This window comes from Rosa chinensis, chromosome 4 (assembly GCF_002994745.2).
Source record: "Rosa chinensis cultivar Old Blush chromosome 4, RchiOBHm-V2, whole genome shotgun sequence".
NCBI lineage: Eukaryota > Viridiplantae > Streptophyta > Magnoliopsida > Rosales > Rosaceae > Rosa > Rosa chinensis.
In genome coordinates, this window is record NC_037091.1 from 17,161,226 (window position 1) to 17,176,784 (window position 15,559).

Here is a 15,559-nt window from a genome sequence, read left to right on the forward strand (position 1 = left end):
ACAGCTACACAAGCTTTACATGACAATCATCACAAAGATTCATCATACTAATGTCATCGATTCATCACATAGATATTCCTACACAAGCCACGTAGATATTTCTACACAAGCTTTACATGACAATCATCACAAAGATTCACCACGAAGTCACTAATACATGAATATATATGTATATATATATATCCCATAATATATATATAGACACACATAGTCATCCACTCAGAAATGCCACTAATACCAACTATAGTCGTAGTTAACCTAATAACTCCAAGACAATAAGGTAGTCATGCTCATAACAAATATCGATCATATTCATAACAAATATTGATCCTGCTCATAACAAATATCAATCCTGTTCGTAACAAATATCGATTATACTCATAAAAAACATCGATCCTGCTCATAACACATATCGATCACACTCATAACAATTATCGTGAGATTTCCCCAACAAACGATAAATGTAATTCGTTCACAAATGAACCTTGTGAGATTACTCACCTCGAAACTCCCGCTGCGTCTTCAATTCAGGACAAGGCAGCCAATCCACAAAATAGCCGTCCAAGGAGTACTACGTCACGTACCTAAGGAATTACAGCTCTCATTCAGTCAATGAAACACAAGGAAAAATGTTCGAAACCCTAAATCGAACCAAGATTCCCAAGGTGACGCCAAATGAGGCGAAACCACATCCGAGACCATCCAATGTCTCCGGAACATTTATACGATCGATATGTCAAAATCACAAGTCGATCGGATGCTCAAATCCTTAAGGATCGAATAAATCGATCGGTATGAAACTGCAAAAATCATAACAATTCCATACGAACTCCAAAATTTGCATATTATATATCAAAACGCTCGTATCAACGAGTAGAACATATATAATACCAAAACCAGTTCCTTAAGTGGCCGGAACACCGCCGGAACGCCACCACAGACGGTGGTGCACCGCCGCCGGCCAAAAACTCATTATTTCACAAAACTCCCAACATCAAAAAGCTTCATCTAAGCATGCTTGTGAACTTTCATAACTGGATCGAAGTCAGAAAACAAGCTTAAGGGATCGAAAACTACCTCACAAGCCGTGAACAGTGATCCAATCCGAGTTGATCGAATTTTCACGTAAACCGGTCGAAACAAACACCAAGGATCGACCAGGGAGCTTGTTCTGAGTCCAACCAAGAAAAATCGAAGCCGTGCCGACGTCGGAACTGTGTTTTCCGGTCGGGTCCGATTTCTCCAGTCTGCACCGCCTTGAACTGCCACTGAGACGGAGAATCGCCGTAAGAGAACACCAGAGGGACGACCAGACGGAGGAGGCGATCCTGCTGACCAAGTTTCACGGCCGGAGACCGCCGCAGTTGGCCGGAAAAGTCGGGTCGGATCGGCCGGGTTCGGGTCGGGTCAGGCGGAAATTTTCGATACTGAGGGCGCGGACGAGAGAGAAGAGAGAGAGAGGGAGTGGCTTCCGGAAAAGGAAAATGGGGAAAATGAAATATTTTTTCTGATTTTTCCTTTATATACTAAAATGGAAACTTCTTCCGATAGCCATAACTTCCTCATACGGACTCCGATTTACGCGTTCCGCATGTCCACGAACTCGTATCGACGCGCTCTACAACTTTTGTGAAGGAAGTTTTCGGAGAATCCCAACGTATAAAAAGTCAACCTTTTCAAACCCCCCTAAAACCATACTTTTCGAATAAAAATTCGTCCGAAACACTTCCGCTCCGTCCACAAGCCACGAAATCGTCCAACTGTTATAAAATTAATTCCGGAAAATCCTCGGAAAATAATTACGAATTTCCGGGGCATCACAATGGGTCTTATCGTAACAATGGGCCTCATAGGATCCGTTACCTTCCACACCACATCCCACCGTATAAGCCCCAAACGTAGCTTGGGCCTACGTGTATTGCGTGGTAATAAAGTGTGTCGGCTGCTTTGAAGAGGCACGTTAGTTGTTTGAGAATTTGGGCTTGTTGTATCTCTTGCTAACTAGAAGGCTTCCTTTTGGCATGAAATGGGCTTGTTTGAAGGCCCAACTAGGTTATGAGGTTGATGACTCACCTTCTTCATGTGTCACTTATTAAATTTGAACTCGTGGAAATTTGTGTGTCAACATAACGCAACAAAACTGATTCCAACTGCCACAATAAATTCCACCAATGGATTTAATTGTTTATAATTAGAACGTTCGAGCACGTTTAGTTAGATTATAGGATTAAATTATGTTTAGTTCCTGTACTTTGTCTCTCTCATCGTTTCAGTCTCTGACATTCTAATTTAATTTAAAAACTCCATGACCTCATAATTTTCCTCCAATAGGTCCCTCCCGCGTCAAATTAACAGTTGACCTTAAGTGAAATGTCCAATATACCCCTTTGTTATTTCTTTTTCTTTTTTCCTTTTTAATTTCTTTTTTTCTTTTTTTTCCTTTTTCCTTTTTAATTTCTTTTTTTCCTTTTTCTTTTTTCTTCTTAATTTCTTTTTTCCTTTTTTATTTTTAATTTTTCCTTTTTAATTTCTTTTTTTCCTTTTTTCTTTTTTCTTTTTCCTTTTTAATGACCATCGTATCCTCCTGCATCAGTAGCGCCGCGTCGGCGAATCAATCTAGATCGACCTGAAACCCCAATTCTTGTTCTCCACGCCGGCAGCCCTTTTTTTTTTTTTTTTTCTCTTTCTTTTTCCTTTTTAATTTCTTTTTTCCCTTTCCTTTTTTTATTTTTATTTTTTCCTTTTTCTTTTCTTTTTTCTTTTTCCTTTTTACTGACCATCGTATCCTGCTACATCGGTAGCGCTACGTCGGCGAACCAATCCAGATCGACCCGAAACCCCAATTATTGTTCTCCACGCTAGCGGCCATTTTTCTTTTCCATCACTATTCTTCTTCTTCACTTCTGGTTTTGGTCAACTTGGCCATCAAAAACAATCATTTCAACCAGACCCAAAATCCAAATCACCATTTTGAGCAAGACCCAAAAACCTCAGAGTTTGAAAAAATGGTAGTTTTCAGTGAAAAGTTTCCAAATTGAGTCTTGATATGGAGAGAGAAGGTGAGATTTGAGTGGGAGAGAGAAGTAGGCTGTGAAAACAAGAGGGGAGTGGTTTAGCGGCGAATTTCCCAGCTAGTTGGGATCTGCTTGTGTTTGGGAGATGGCGTCGGCGACGATGGAGGAGAGGGAGGATCCCAACAGAGGGAGATGGCTTCAGAGAAGGTGAAGAAGTGATCGATCAACTCCTAGCCTCTTGCTTTTGCTCGATGTCCATCTCTACACCGCCAAGCTAGGTCTTTGTTGGGTTTAGTTTCAATTTGGGGAGAGAAACAGATGGGTTGTGGAGTTTGATCGGAATGGGATTGGTGGGTTGGGGAAGGAGAAAGTAGGCAAAACGAAAAGAAAATTAAAAAGGAACAAGAAAAAAAGAAGAGAAAGCAAAAAAAAATATTAAAAAGGAAAAAAAGGAAAAAAAATTAAAAAGGAAATAGAAAAAAGAAGAAAAAGAAAAAAAGAAATTAAAAAGAAAAAAGAAAAAAAGGAAAAAAAAGAAATTCTGAGAAGCAAAAGATTCGAGAGGCTAGGCTGAAAATACATGCATAGATAGTGGAGTTCAAGTTTTCGCTCTATTCACAAAGCAATATTTTGGTTGCTTTAAAAGGAAAAAGACAAAAAAAGGTGAAACAAAAATTAAAAAGGAAAAAGAAATAACAGAGGGGTATATTGGACATTTCACCTAAGGCCAACTCCTAATTTGACGCGGGAAGGACAATCAGACGGAAATTTTGACGTTTGGGACTTTTCAGATTAATTGAGAATGTCAGGGATACAGGGACTAAACATAATTCAATCCTAGATTATATTAATCATTTTAAGTATGTCTTATTATTTATATTTTATATGATTATCTTTAAGCATGATTTATATATTTTTCACTATATATATATATATATTTTTTTTTTTTTGGTGAAATTTCAAGCATGTTCTGTGAATTTCATTTACGCTTTATAATTATGCCTATGCATGCTCTTTCATTATGTTATTATTTATATTTTATTTTTTGAGCATGGCATATATATTTTGTTATTTATGAAATTTTGAGCATGTTTTATTTCATTTTCGCTTTTATAATTTTCCTATGCATGCCTCTATATGCTGTGTTTTATTTATTCTTAATTGTGCTATGGTTATTTTTAGAAGGGAAAAAATTATGAATAGTACCCAAAGTAAGGCCCACCACGAATTTCAGTACATAAATTTCCAAAACATAAACTTTAGTACATCAAATATAAAGCCCAACCCAATATACGTACACAACGTCAATGACTCCGTCAGACGTCGTGCCATTACGCACATAATGAAGGGCAGAATTGGTTTTTTAGTTTGAAAACCCTTATCCCTTCGACTTGGTCATCTATCATATATAAGGACATGTAGTCCACCACGGTCAACTCGTTTCTCTCTCTCTTTTATCCCTTTGACAGCCACAGCTCAAAGAAAGGGAAAGCACAACAACAGCTAATACTATGAGTGAATAAGGACAATTAAGGACAGAGGGAATCAGAATCTTATCAGAAAGAATAGGAAAAAGTGGAGTGGAGTGAATGGCACAATACTGGAGGTATTTCCGGTTGGATGGAGATCTAGCAAGATATGGAGGTATGGATAAATTATTCCCTTTAATAGATCTGTTTGCTTTTGATGCTTTTGTCGCAATTTAAGGGTGTTTGATTGAGTGTGGTAAAAAATATTCCTTATTTGTTTATCAGAGTCAAATATTGACAGGACCCGCCCCGGATTTCACCCTGAAATCCGAAAAGGCCCTGCGGGGCCCACCTTAGAAGAAATTCTACCAAAAATTTGACAGAACTTCCCCTAAAAATGGACAACCCAAAACCTGTAAACAAACAATTACACTTCTAAATCATCCATCCTTATTCTCTTGGAGCCACCCTGCTCCCTATATCACAACATCTCTCATATCACAAAACAATTCTGAAACTTAAGAATATTAATCTCAAGAGATATCAGAGCAATCTATTTCTCAGGCGTACAAGAAGGTAGAATACAAGATAAACGACCAATACTTTTATAATGCGGAAGCTATGACAGCTATGCCTCAACCCCAAGTACGCTCGACCTCAAGCTAAACTGGCCTGCAAACTGGGCATTTAAAACTGAAGGGCCCAGGGGAAAACATTTAAAATCCGTTAGAGTGAGTGGACGAAAAATAAGTAATTTCAAATGAATAAGTAAAACTTAATGCTTTCCCAAGTTATTCTCTAAAACCTCGCATGCAGTAACAATCTTGAACACACTCTTAATCATCCTCTTTACTGAAATCTCAATCACGTAACAAGAACATCTTGAAGTCTCTTAAAATCTCATCCTCAATCCTTATAAAAACATCATTTTCATGAGGCTCGTTTGATGACTAGAAAGGACTGATGTCTAGTCATCTCATGCCATCTAGGAGGGACTGCCACCCAGATGACGCATCGAAAGGGACTGCCAACCGGAATAGGAGGCGGTGGATAGATGGGACTGCCAACTAGCCACATGTGGTTGACGGGACTGCCGACTAACCACAGGTAGTAGACGGGACTGCCAACCAACTACCTCATGTCATCTGGAAGGGACTGCCAACCAGGTGACGCATCGGATGGGACTGCCAACCGAGCTGTAGTCTGGAAGGGACTGCCAACCAAACCATTACCTAGAAGGGACTGCCAACTAGGTAAGATACGCATGCGCCAAAACTGGCCTCCTTAATAAACTGAATAGCCTCCTCAAGAACTGAAAATAACCTCTTTCAATCACTTGCTTTCGGAAAGAAACTCGATATTACCTCAATAAATCAATAATAATTCACCGAAAGCATAACTCCGTAATAACTTGCTAACTCAATCCTCGATATCTCAATAAATCCTCGAAAGCATAATCACATACTCTATAATTCAATAATTGCTTTCGGAAAGAAAGCTCCATCTAACCCAAGTCTGATAAGTGCGGAATTCAAAACCCAATAAATCTCGATAAATCAATCACACTCAAATATTTGCTAAATCCATCGCACTCGTATATCTTCATAAAAACTGATATTCGAAAACAATAATTCTCATAATATTTTTCCGAATCAGTCACTTCCCGAAAATCATTTCCCAACTCAATAACTCATGAATGACTATCTCAAAATCTACTAAAAGCCCTCGGGAAGGAATTTCAATACTAATCGCGTAATCCATAAATAAATCTCGATAAACTAAATCTCAAATATTCAAAACATAATTAAATCTCAATTGGAAGAAAATAATAATAATACTGCATGCGGAATTAATTTAAAAACAAATGTCCACTCACAGTACTATTTAGGCGACCATGCATACGAGTTCCTTCGTCGAGCAATAGCTCGGTACATCGCCCTGTACACAATTATATTCCGTGAATAACTATTCAACAATTAAATACGATTCTCAAAATCAAATCCTCATAATTACATCTCCACTTCTCCTCGGATGCAACCCAAATTATACCACTAATACCATTTCGTTAATTTAAAGGTTCCAAGGCAGAACCGAGAGATATCCGACGGCCAGATTCTCGTAATTCGATAATCGAAACCCTAAACTTCAAAAATTCATAATTAATTCCAAGCTTCTCCAAAATTCACCAAATTTCATATATAAGCTCTACAATATTTATAGGATTTAATGGGCTAAAAACTGGAATTAAAACACAGCCCAACACGCCTCCACGCGCCACCCACAGTGGCGGCGCGTGGGACCCACGCGCAGGCGGCAACCACCTCCGATGGCCACCATATTTTGACAGCAGCACCTACACAACACACTGATCAATTTTCTCAACTACAACACATCCCAATTTTACCTTTAAACAGTAGAAATCAACCGGTGAAGAAAACCCAGAAAATCAAGAACCCTAGATTTTTAATTCTGCCTCTACACTTCAAATCTTGATTCGAGGCTAGGGGCGAAATGATCTCCGTGGAAAACCAAACCTTCGACAGCAAAATGATGACCAGAGGTAGCCGGAATCGCTTGAAATCGGCAAAAATGGCTAACTGCCACCGTAGCTTCCTCAGCTCCAAATCGAGCTTCTCCGGCCAAATCACCGTAATATACCTCCACAGACGTGATAAGGGGAAGAAATCGAGCTTGGGGGTGGCCGGATTACGTTCTGGGTCGGCCGGAGGAGGAAGAAATCGGAGGGGGAAGAGATCGGGCCGAAAGGGAGGAAGGGTCGGGGAGAGAGAAGAGAAAGTTACCGGGGGCTAGGTAGATTTTCCAAAAATGGAAATCTACCAACAGTAATTTCCATATATATATACAACTTACCATGAACAGTAAATTCTACATTTTTGGCCATAACTCTCACATACTAAGTCCAATTTTTACGCACCACATATGCACGCGCTCGGTTTAACGTCCTCTACAACTTTCATGAAGGAAATTTTCTCAAATTTTGACACGAACAAAAAGTCAACTTTTAGGGCCCCCTAAAAGCATTGAAACGACAGTAAAAGTGAAAGTAAAAGTTGTTTACCGTCCAAATGACTAGTAACCCGGTGAATTCGGGTTCGGGACGTCACAAATATTGACTTGCTAGGGTTTGTGGGCACTGTTTGTTTATCCCATATTTTTTTGTCTTGTTTTGCCTTTTCTATTAAACCCCTTTTTGTCGGTGAAAATGGTTGAAATTGGTTGGGAATTGAATACAGTTGTGATTAGGGTTTCTGGTTGGTGGGTGTGAACTGGTGTTGAAGTAAATGAATCTGTTGACCCAATTTGGCATGTGAATGTATTTGTTAGCATTAATGGAAGTCCCTTACTAATATTAGAAAAAGGAAACAGTATAAGTATAATGGGTTTGTTTGATCTGATTAGATTACTGTTATGACACGTTTACTTACTTGGAATAGAAAATAATCATGAATCGGAGACAAGTGGAATGAGAGAAGAAAGGAATCGGTATTGATTCCGGAGGAATGATTCCTAAACCCATCTCCCCCCTTCGTAATCAAATTCCTGAGTATTCAGGAATCGATTCCTGATAAGGAGGTGGGACCTACATCCATTCCGATTCCTTCATGTGTTAGTAAACGCAGGAATTCTTTTACCCGGAATTATTCCGATTGCTTTGTGTGTTAGTAAACGCAGGAATGTTTTTACCCCGTAATCATTCCATTTCCTTCCAAGTAAGTAAAAGTGCCCTTAGTGTGATTTTAGTGTGAAGGATATAATCTAATATGAAATTCTTTTGAATTTCCCAGATCCTAGTTTGTTTACTGTGAAGATTCATCACTGCGGCAGGTTTTGTAGTAATGGAGGTATCAATAGCTAGTACAAGGGGAGTGAAGATCCTGTGTTTGTGGATGGAGTCGATCCGGATAAAATATCTGTTACAAGATTCAACTACTGGGCGAATGATCTTGGTTATATTGGAGGTCCGATCATGTATTGGTATAGGATTCCTGGGAGTGAAGATGGAAGTGGGTACCTACCAAGAGTGACTGATTTAGATGCAATGGATATGGTGCAGTTTGTTCCCAGTAATACTAGGATACTGGATGTATATATTGTTTGTTTGGGTGGACGGAGGCATTTCCAAGATTGGGAGTTGGATGGTTGTGCTAGTGATGTAGACCACCTTCTTTATTTCAGGAATTTCATTGAGGATCTGCCTTTATCAGCAATTGAAGATGGAGACTTGGACCCAGTTGCAGAGGGAAATGAGGAAGCAGATATGGTCATCAACAATGAGGAAGGGCCAATTATGGGCCAAGAGGAATATATGAGGGGCCAACAAGATGGGATAGTGCTGGGCCAAGATGTTGGCAGGATGGGCCAACAAGATGGGTTAACAACAGCTGGGATGCATAGTTCGGTGATTAGAGATTGGCCGAGTACTGATCAGGGGAGGACTGGTGGGCCAAGTACTGGTGGCCCAAGAAATGTGTCAAGAAATGGTGGGCCAAGAAATGCTGGCCCAAGTACAGTGTCAAGAGCTTCTGGGCCAAGAACAGCTGGGCCAAGAAATGTGTCAAGTACCCGTATAAGAAGGGATGCAGGTTTTGGGAGGCCAGCTGCTGGGATATCAATTAGGGAGGAAGCCAATCAGAGCTCTCAAGCTCAATATGTTCAAACATCCTCCAGGGTGACTTCCAACTCTACAAGGGATAAAGGGAAGCAAAAAGTGGTTGGGCACCGAAGAAGAAACGAGTGAGACCTAAAAAGGCAGAGGCAAGGAGGTATTCAACAAGGCGGAATGAAGGTTGCTCTTATGCAGTTCCGGAAGGAGACTTTAGCTCTGAGTCGTCTGATTCTGATGACCCTAATTGTGATGGGATTGTTGATAGTGACTATGAGCTGTTGGATAAGGAAGATGAAGTTGACTTTGAGAGAAATGTGGATGGTGATCCAAGTTTGGTAGGGGAGTTTAAAGATATGGGGTTTGAAGGGAATATAAGTGATGTGGAGGATGATGGATAAGATGGTTTTCCAAGTATTCATGGGTCTGATAGTAAGGGTGAAGATGTTGGCCCTTACAAAGTGGGATGCAAGAAGAGATTTTCTGATTGGCTGGAGTTCAACCCAAAAACTGACATGAGGAACCCAAGATTTCAGTTGGGAATGGTGTTCCTAAACTCTATAGTTTTTAAGAATGCAGTCAGAAAGCATGTTGTTTTAACAAGGAAGGAGATGAGGTTTGAGAGGAATACCAAAGACAGTCCTTGTAAGGTGCAGGACCTTACCAGGGTGCCCATTTTGGCTATATGCAAGTTCACCGAAGGAAAAGACAACTCAAGTAATGTGATAGGAGCATTTTAATGCGATGTTTTAATTATTATTTCCTCATATTTACTTAGTTATTTCCTTAAATAAATCATTATTGTTTAGAAAAGTTTCTATATTTAGAAATTTTCTATTTTTAGTAATTTTAATAAAAGTTTCTATTTTCTAGGTACCTTGGAATAAATGGAGCTGAAATGAAGAAATGGAGTTTTCCTAGTCCGACTAGGAATCCCAGTCAACGCAGGAGTCCTGATGAGGCTAGGAAACCTGAAGGCATTAGGAGACCACATGATGACGTGGGAGATATTTTGGGAGATTAAATCTGATTTTGGCATGGGAAATCAAGGAGATTACGTGGAGAATATCACGGGAGAATTTTAAGGAAGAAAAGATTCAAAACAAGTCCAGATTCGTTCCTCAATTCCCTAAAGATATGTTGGCTGAAATTAAAGAATAAAATCTGCAATTTTAATGTGAAAATCAAGAGAAAATCATGGGGAGGACATTAAGGATAAAGCCATGGAGAGATTTAAGGGAGAAAAGGTCCAAAATGAGTCCGGATACATTGTCTAGGTTCATGCCTAGATATTTGGCCGAAAATGGTGAATAAAATCAGATTAAATCTTGGGAAAATCAGCAATAATATATTTGGAAAGATTATGGATTTATTTTGGAGCTTTTTGATTGGTTGAGTGACATGGCAGAGCTGACGTGGCATTAATTCATTGGTTGGAGCTGTGTGATGCAACCAGAAAATTCCTTAGAAATTAAATTCATGAAGCCTTGCCTTCCCCTATATAAACCCCTCTATGCTACACCACAAGACACACCTCTCCCCCTCAGAAAATAAACATTAGAAAAATTCTCTCCATCCTCTAGTTTCAAGTCTGTGCGTCTTCAAGCAAAGAGAAGAAGAGAAGAAGAAGCCATGAAGCCTCCTAGCCGCTATCATCCACCTTGTGTCGTGAAGCTTTGGAGCCTCGCTTTCAAGATCTAAGACCAACGTCTCAAGCTTTCCACCATTCATCATTCATGGTGCAATTCTATCTTATTCCTTGTAAACTTTTTGGTTTTCTTTGTTTTGATTTCGTATGAACTTGATTTCTAGTTGACATAAACGTTAAGGGCAAAGTTTAAGGCCTATTTTTATGTTTTGAAATAAAGTTGTGATTTTTATATGTTGATTTAAATGTTGCTTATGTGAGATTGCTTGATTGATTTTGTTTTATAGAAAACTTTTATATGTATGTGTTCTTTGGTGGCCAACTTAGGATATATGCATGTAATTGGAGCTAGATTTAAGTAGTAAAGGCTTTGGACAAAAGTCGAAATCAATTAAGGAGGATTGCAAATAGGTGAACTTATTCATAACTAGGTTGTGCACTTTGGTTGACATCCTTTCTTTGTTCTTCATGCGTTGAATGTGTTCTTGATTAGCTAGCTTTCTAGACTATGATTGCATGTTCAATAGGATTGATTTAGGTGCTTTCACTTAGATCAATTATTCAAGGAAAGTAAAATATGGGAAATCGTTTGCTTTCTAATGTTTCACATGGTCAACTTCTTTCTCATGACATAGAAAAATCAACTATAGGAATTGTGATTGGATTTCTTGCATATGATTGTGGTTTTGATCTTTATTCCTTGCGTTCCACCCGTGTATATATGTTTTTACATTTTCTTTATTTAATTTATTTAATTTTTGATTTAATAATCCTAAAACCCCCTTTTGTTTGTTTTATTTTTGTAAACAATACTTTATATATATTTTTTTAATTCTTTAGTTGTTTTTACAATTACAGGTGTACCCTCAATCCCCGGTTAGAACGATCCCTACTTATTCTATACTAACGATGACATTTTAAGGGTTAAATTATGCGCTTAGTTTGAGCGTATCATAATGATCAAGGTTTACAGGCCAGTACATGAGTGTTCATCACTAGAGGGTAGAGTTTATCATTGCCTCGTACCATTCATTACAAATGAATACATGGACCAGTTCATGGCAGATGGGAACTGGTCAAGAGAGGGAATCCAGAATGCAGTTAATAGGGATTTTGGAATGGATATTGGCTACCAGATGGCATACAGAGCTAAACGAATGGCAACGCGGAAGGCACAGGGGACATATGAAGAGCAGTATAATCTTTTGGAGAGTTATGAGAATGAGCTGAAGAAAAGAAATCCAGGAACTTCTGTTTGGATCCAGACTGAGCTACAAGGTGAAGTTACGAGGTTTAGAAGGATTTATATTAGTTTTGAAGCTTTGAAGAAGGGATGGAGAGCAGGTTGCAGACCTATCATAGATCTTGATGGATGTCATTTAAAGGGTGTACACAAGGGCCAGTTGTTGTCTGCAGTAGGGATCGATGGCAACAATGGCATGTACCCGATTGCGTATGCAATTGTAGAGCAAGAAACAAGGGATTCTTGGACCTGGTTTCTAACCTTCTTGAGAGAGGATCTCCAGATATACTCTTTAGTGCATTATGCATTCATTTCAGATAAGCAAAAGGGACTGGAGTAGGCAATCAAGGACCTCTTTCCCAACTTTGAGCATAGGCATTGCGTACGACACTTGCACAACAACTTCAAGGGAGATGGTCACACTGGTTTGGCTTTAAAGCAACTTCTTTGGGCAGTGGCACGAGCTAATACTATGTCTTAGTATGACAAGGCAATGGAGGAATTGCAGAAGACATCTTTCTTCGCTTGGAAGTGGTGTGTTGACAGGCCAGCTTGCCATTGGTCTAGGTCACACTTTAATGATCAGATTAAGTGTGACTTCCTTCTAAACAGCCACAGTGAGTCATTCAATAAGAGTGTCTTAGATGCAAGAAAAAAACCAATTCTTCCATGTTTGGAGGACATTAGGAAAGCACTGATGGTGAGGTTAAACCATAGGAGGAATTCTGCTGCTAAGTGGAGGTGCAAGGTAGGGCCTAGAATTGAGAAGCTGTTAAAGAAAAATGCAGTCTGGAGCCATGAATACAGAGCACTTGAGTCTAGTGACATGAGGTTTGAAATACAGGGAAGGGGTATTGCTTGCCAGAGTGGAGTTGTGAGTCAGCATTCTGTGCAGCTGGACACCATGTCATGCACCTGCAGAAGATGGGATTTAAGTGGACTGCCCTGTGGCCATGTAATTGCTGCAATTTATAGCAAAGGAAGGAGCCTGGATGATTATGTTTTAGAATGGTATACTCAAAAGAGATATATGGAAGCATATGAGGTGGTCATTAATCCCATTGCAGGTGTTGCTGAATTGGAGTTGATTCAAAGAGCAATAGCACCTCCACTATATAAGAGGCAACCAGGGAGGCCCAAAACAAAAAGAACAAAGGAACTAGGTGGCTAATGTGATTTTGGAACTTGTGTTTTTATTACTTGCAAGTACATTTTCAGTTAGTTTGTTGGGTTACTTACTGGAAATTGCCTTCATTTTCAGTGAGGAACCTCCTCCAGCTGGAAGTGAAAGGCTGTCGAAGAGCTACTATTCTCAGATAACATGTGGGAGATGTCACATGAAAGGTCACAACAGGAGGACTTGTGAAAGAAGAAACGAGGTATGGTTTGCAATATTGATGAAAGTTAATGTCTTGAACTGTGCTAAGTTAATGTTTGTATACTCAACATTAAGGGTGTCAATGAAGAAGGCCACCAAGATCATGCTGAGCCTCAAACTATGGATGAAGCTGCAGAACCTGGAGTTCAACCTCCATTGCAAGAACAACCTCATGATGATGATCAAATTAGAGATGTACCACCTTTGCCAACTGAAGAATCAATTCAGGACAATGCATATTCTCAGGCATCATCTGTGCAGCCAAATTTCGTTAATGACAATGTCAACCAAAATATTAATTTTAGGGTCACTGTCAATCTCAATCTCAATCTCAATATTGATTCCAAAGGGCCTGATAGGGATGGAAACCTTTCTCAAAACATGACCGCAGTTGGGCAGAGTGCTTCTTAAGTAAATTTTGTTGGATGGTTATTGTTGGCCATTGTGATTGTGTGAAATACTAGGTTAGCTGGTTTGGTTGCATCATTTTATACAAACCATTGCTATTCAACTATCTATTTCATCATTTCCTAGGCTGAACTAGTGAATGAGACATCATCAGCAAGTGCTGGAGGGTCAAGGAAGAGGTACAAGTTGCCTGCAAGGAGAATTAAGCCAAGAAAGTCACCCAGACTTGCTGTTGCATCTGTTCAACCTCAAAAACCGAAACTGCAGAGGGCTTTGTGGAAACCTTGAATTCTGTGTTTTAGGAACCAAGCTTGGTAGTTATGGCAAGAAACACCACTTGTTAATGTGGCATTTGTTTTCTTTTGTTATAGGATAAATGCCATAAGCTTTTGTGTAACAGGTGGTTTTTGGAGAATCTGTAGTAGGGGGCAGTATTGCTTTCCATTATTTGGAATTTCTATATCATGCACAATTGAACCATTAACTAAGTAATTTCATTCCTATCATTGCTATTTTTCTTTTTCATTTTCCCCACGACTAATAGTCCATTTTTAAACAAGAGTATGGTTAGTTGTAGACTTTATCAGAATTATGGCGGGAAAAATATGTGTAATTAGTGTAGGTTGTAGGTGGAGGGAAAAGGCCGTACAGACCATTTTACCCCTTCAAATACGGCCATCTGGCACCAAACTAACGGCTTCATTGACGTCGTGTATGCTAACTGGTTAGTTTTTAAACCTCATGTACCGAAGTTTATGTTTTGGAAATTTATGTACTGAAATTCGTAGTGGTCCATAGTTCAGGTCCACTTACCAAATTTTTCCCTTTTTAGAATGCAACATATAAATTCTATTTTTCCATGATAATGAAAATTCATGCGCATTATATACACACTAAACGTGATAAAGTATTTTCACATAACATCCAAAAATGTGACCATTACGAATCTTGGTCTTGAAATCTAATGCATATTTTTTAGAAGATAATTCACGTGGATATCTTTATGACTGCGTAATTTATATCTTCTGTCTTATTTATATAGATGGCTGATCCAACTCGACTTGAATTTGACATCTTGGACTCAGAAGGACTTGAGCCATCGTTGGGTTTCCTATGTGGAAACTACCTTTGTAGCAAAAGACTGCACTACCACCATTACCAACCCCAAAGACAATGGACCATCTAATAAGGTAAAAGCAAATGACTTAATGTTTCTAAGGCGACATATTGATCCTAGCCTATGCCGGGAGTACCTTTAGTTGAAGACACCCAAAGAACTGTGGGATGCCCTTAAGGGATGTTTTGGGAACATCAATAACACTTTGCTCCTAGAACTGACCGTTTAGTGGAATGAAATTCGCTTGCTTGACTACAAAAGGGTCAATGACTTCAATAAGGACATGTTGCGCCTAAAGGCACGTCTCAATTTTTGTGGAAAGGAACTCACAGAAGATGATATGATCCAAAAGACTCTTTCCACTTTTCCTACTTCATCACTTATACGAGCGAACCAGTATAGGCTGGAGTATGACAACAAAAGAATCACAACCTTTAATAAGCTGATCAACCTACTGTAAGTGGCTGAGAGGCATAATGAGGTTCTCTTGAACAATAATGTCAGGCCCGTTGGGACAAAGAAAATTTCCGAAGCTAATTATGGTAAAGTGAGAGGTGGAAAGAACCCCAATGTAAAGGGGGTCAGACGTGCTAATCCCTACCCACGTGGCAACAATGCACTACATGGCAAGGGACATGGGGGTTGTGGTATGGGCCGT

The 15,559-nt window shown here is 39.3% G+C and overlaps 1 protein-coding gene across 1 annotated transcript; it reads left to right on the forward strand.

Annotated features, from left to right (window-relative positions):
- Nucleotides 1–12,491: 12,491 nt before the first annotated feature.
- On the forward strand, nt 12,492–13,169 carry LOC121052790. The gene has a single exon (XM_040518664.1). It carries the CDS (start codon nt 12,492–12,494, stop codon nt 13,167–13,169), a length of 678 nt encoding a protein of 225 aa, XP_040374598.1.
- The last annotated feature ends 2,390 nt before the right edge of the window (nt 13,170–15,559 follow it).

What these genes read in the sequence shown, in the direction of transcription:
- LOC121052790 (XM_040518664.1), top strand. Translation starts at nt 12,492, where the DNA reads ATGGAGGAATTGCAGAAGACATCTTTCTTCGCTTGGAAGTGGTGTGTT.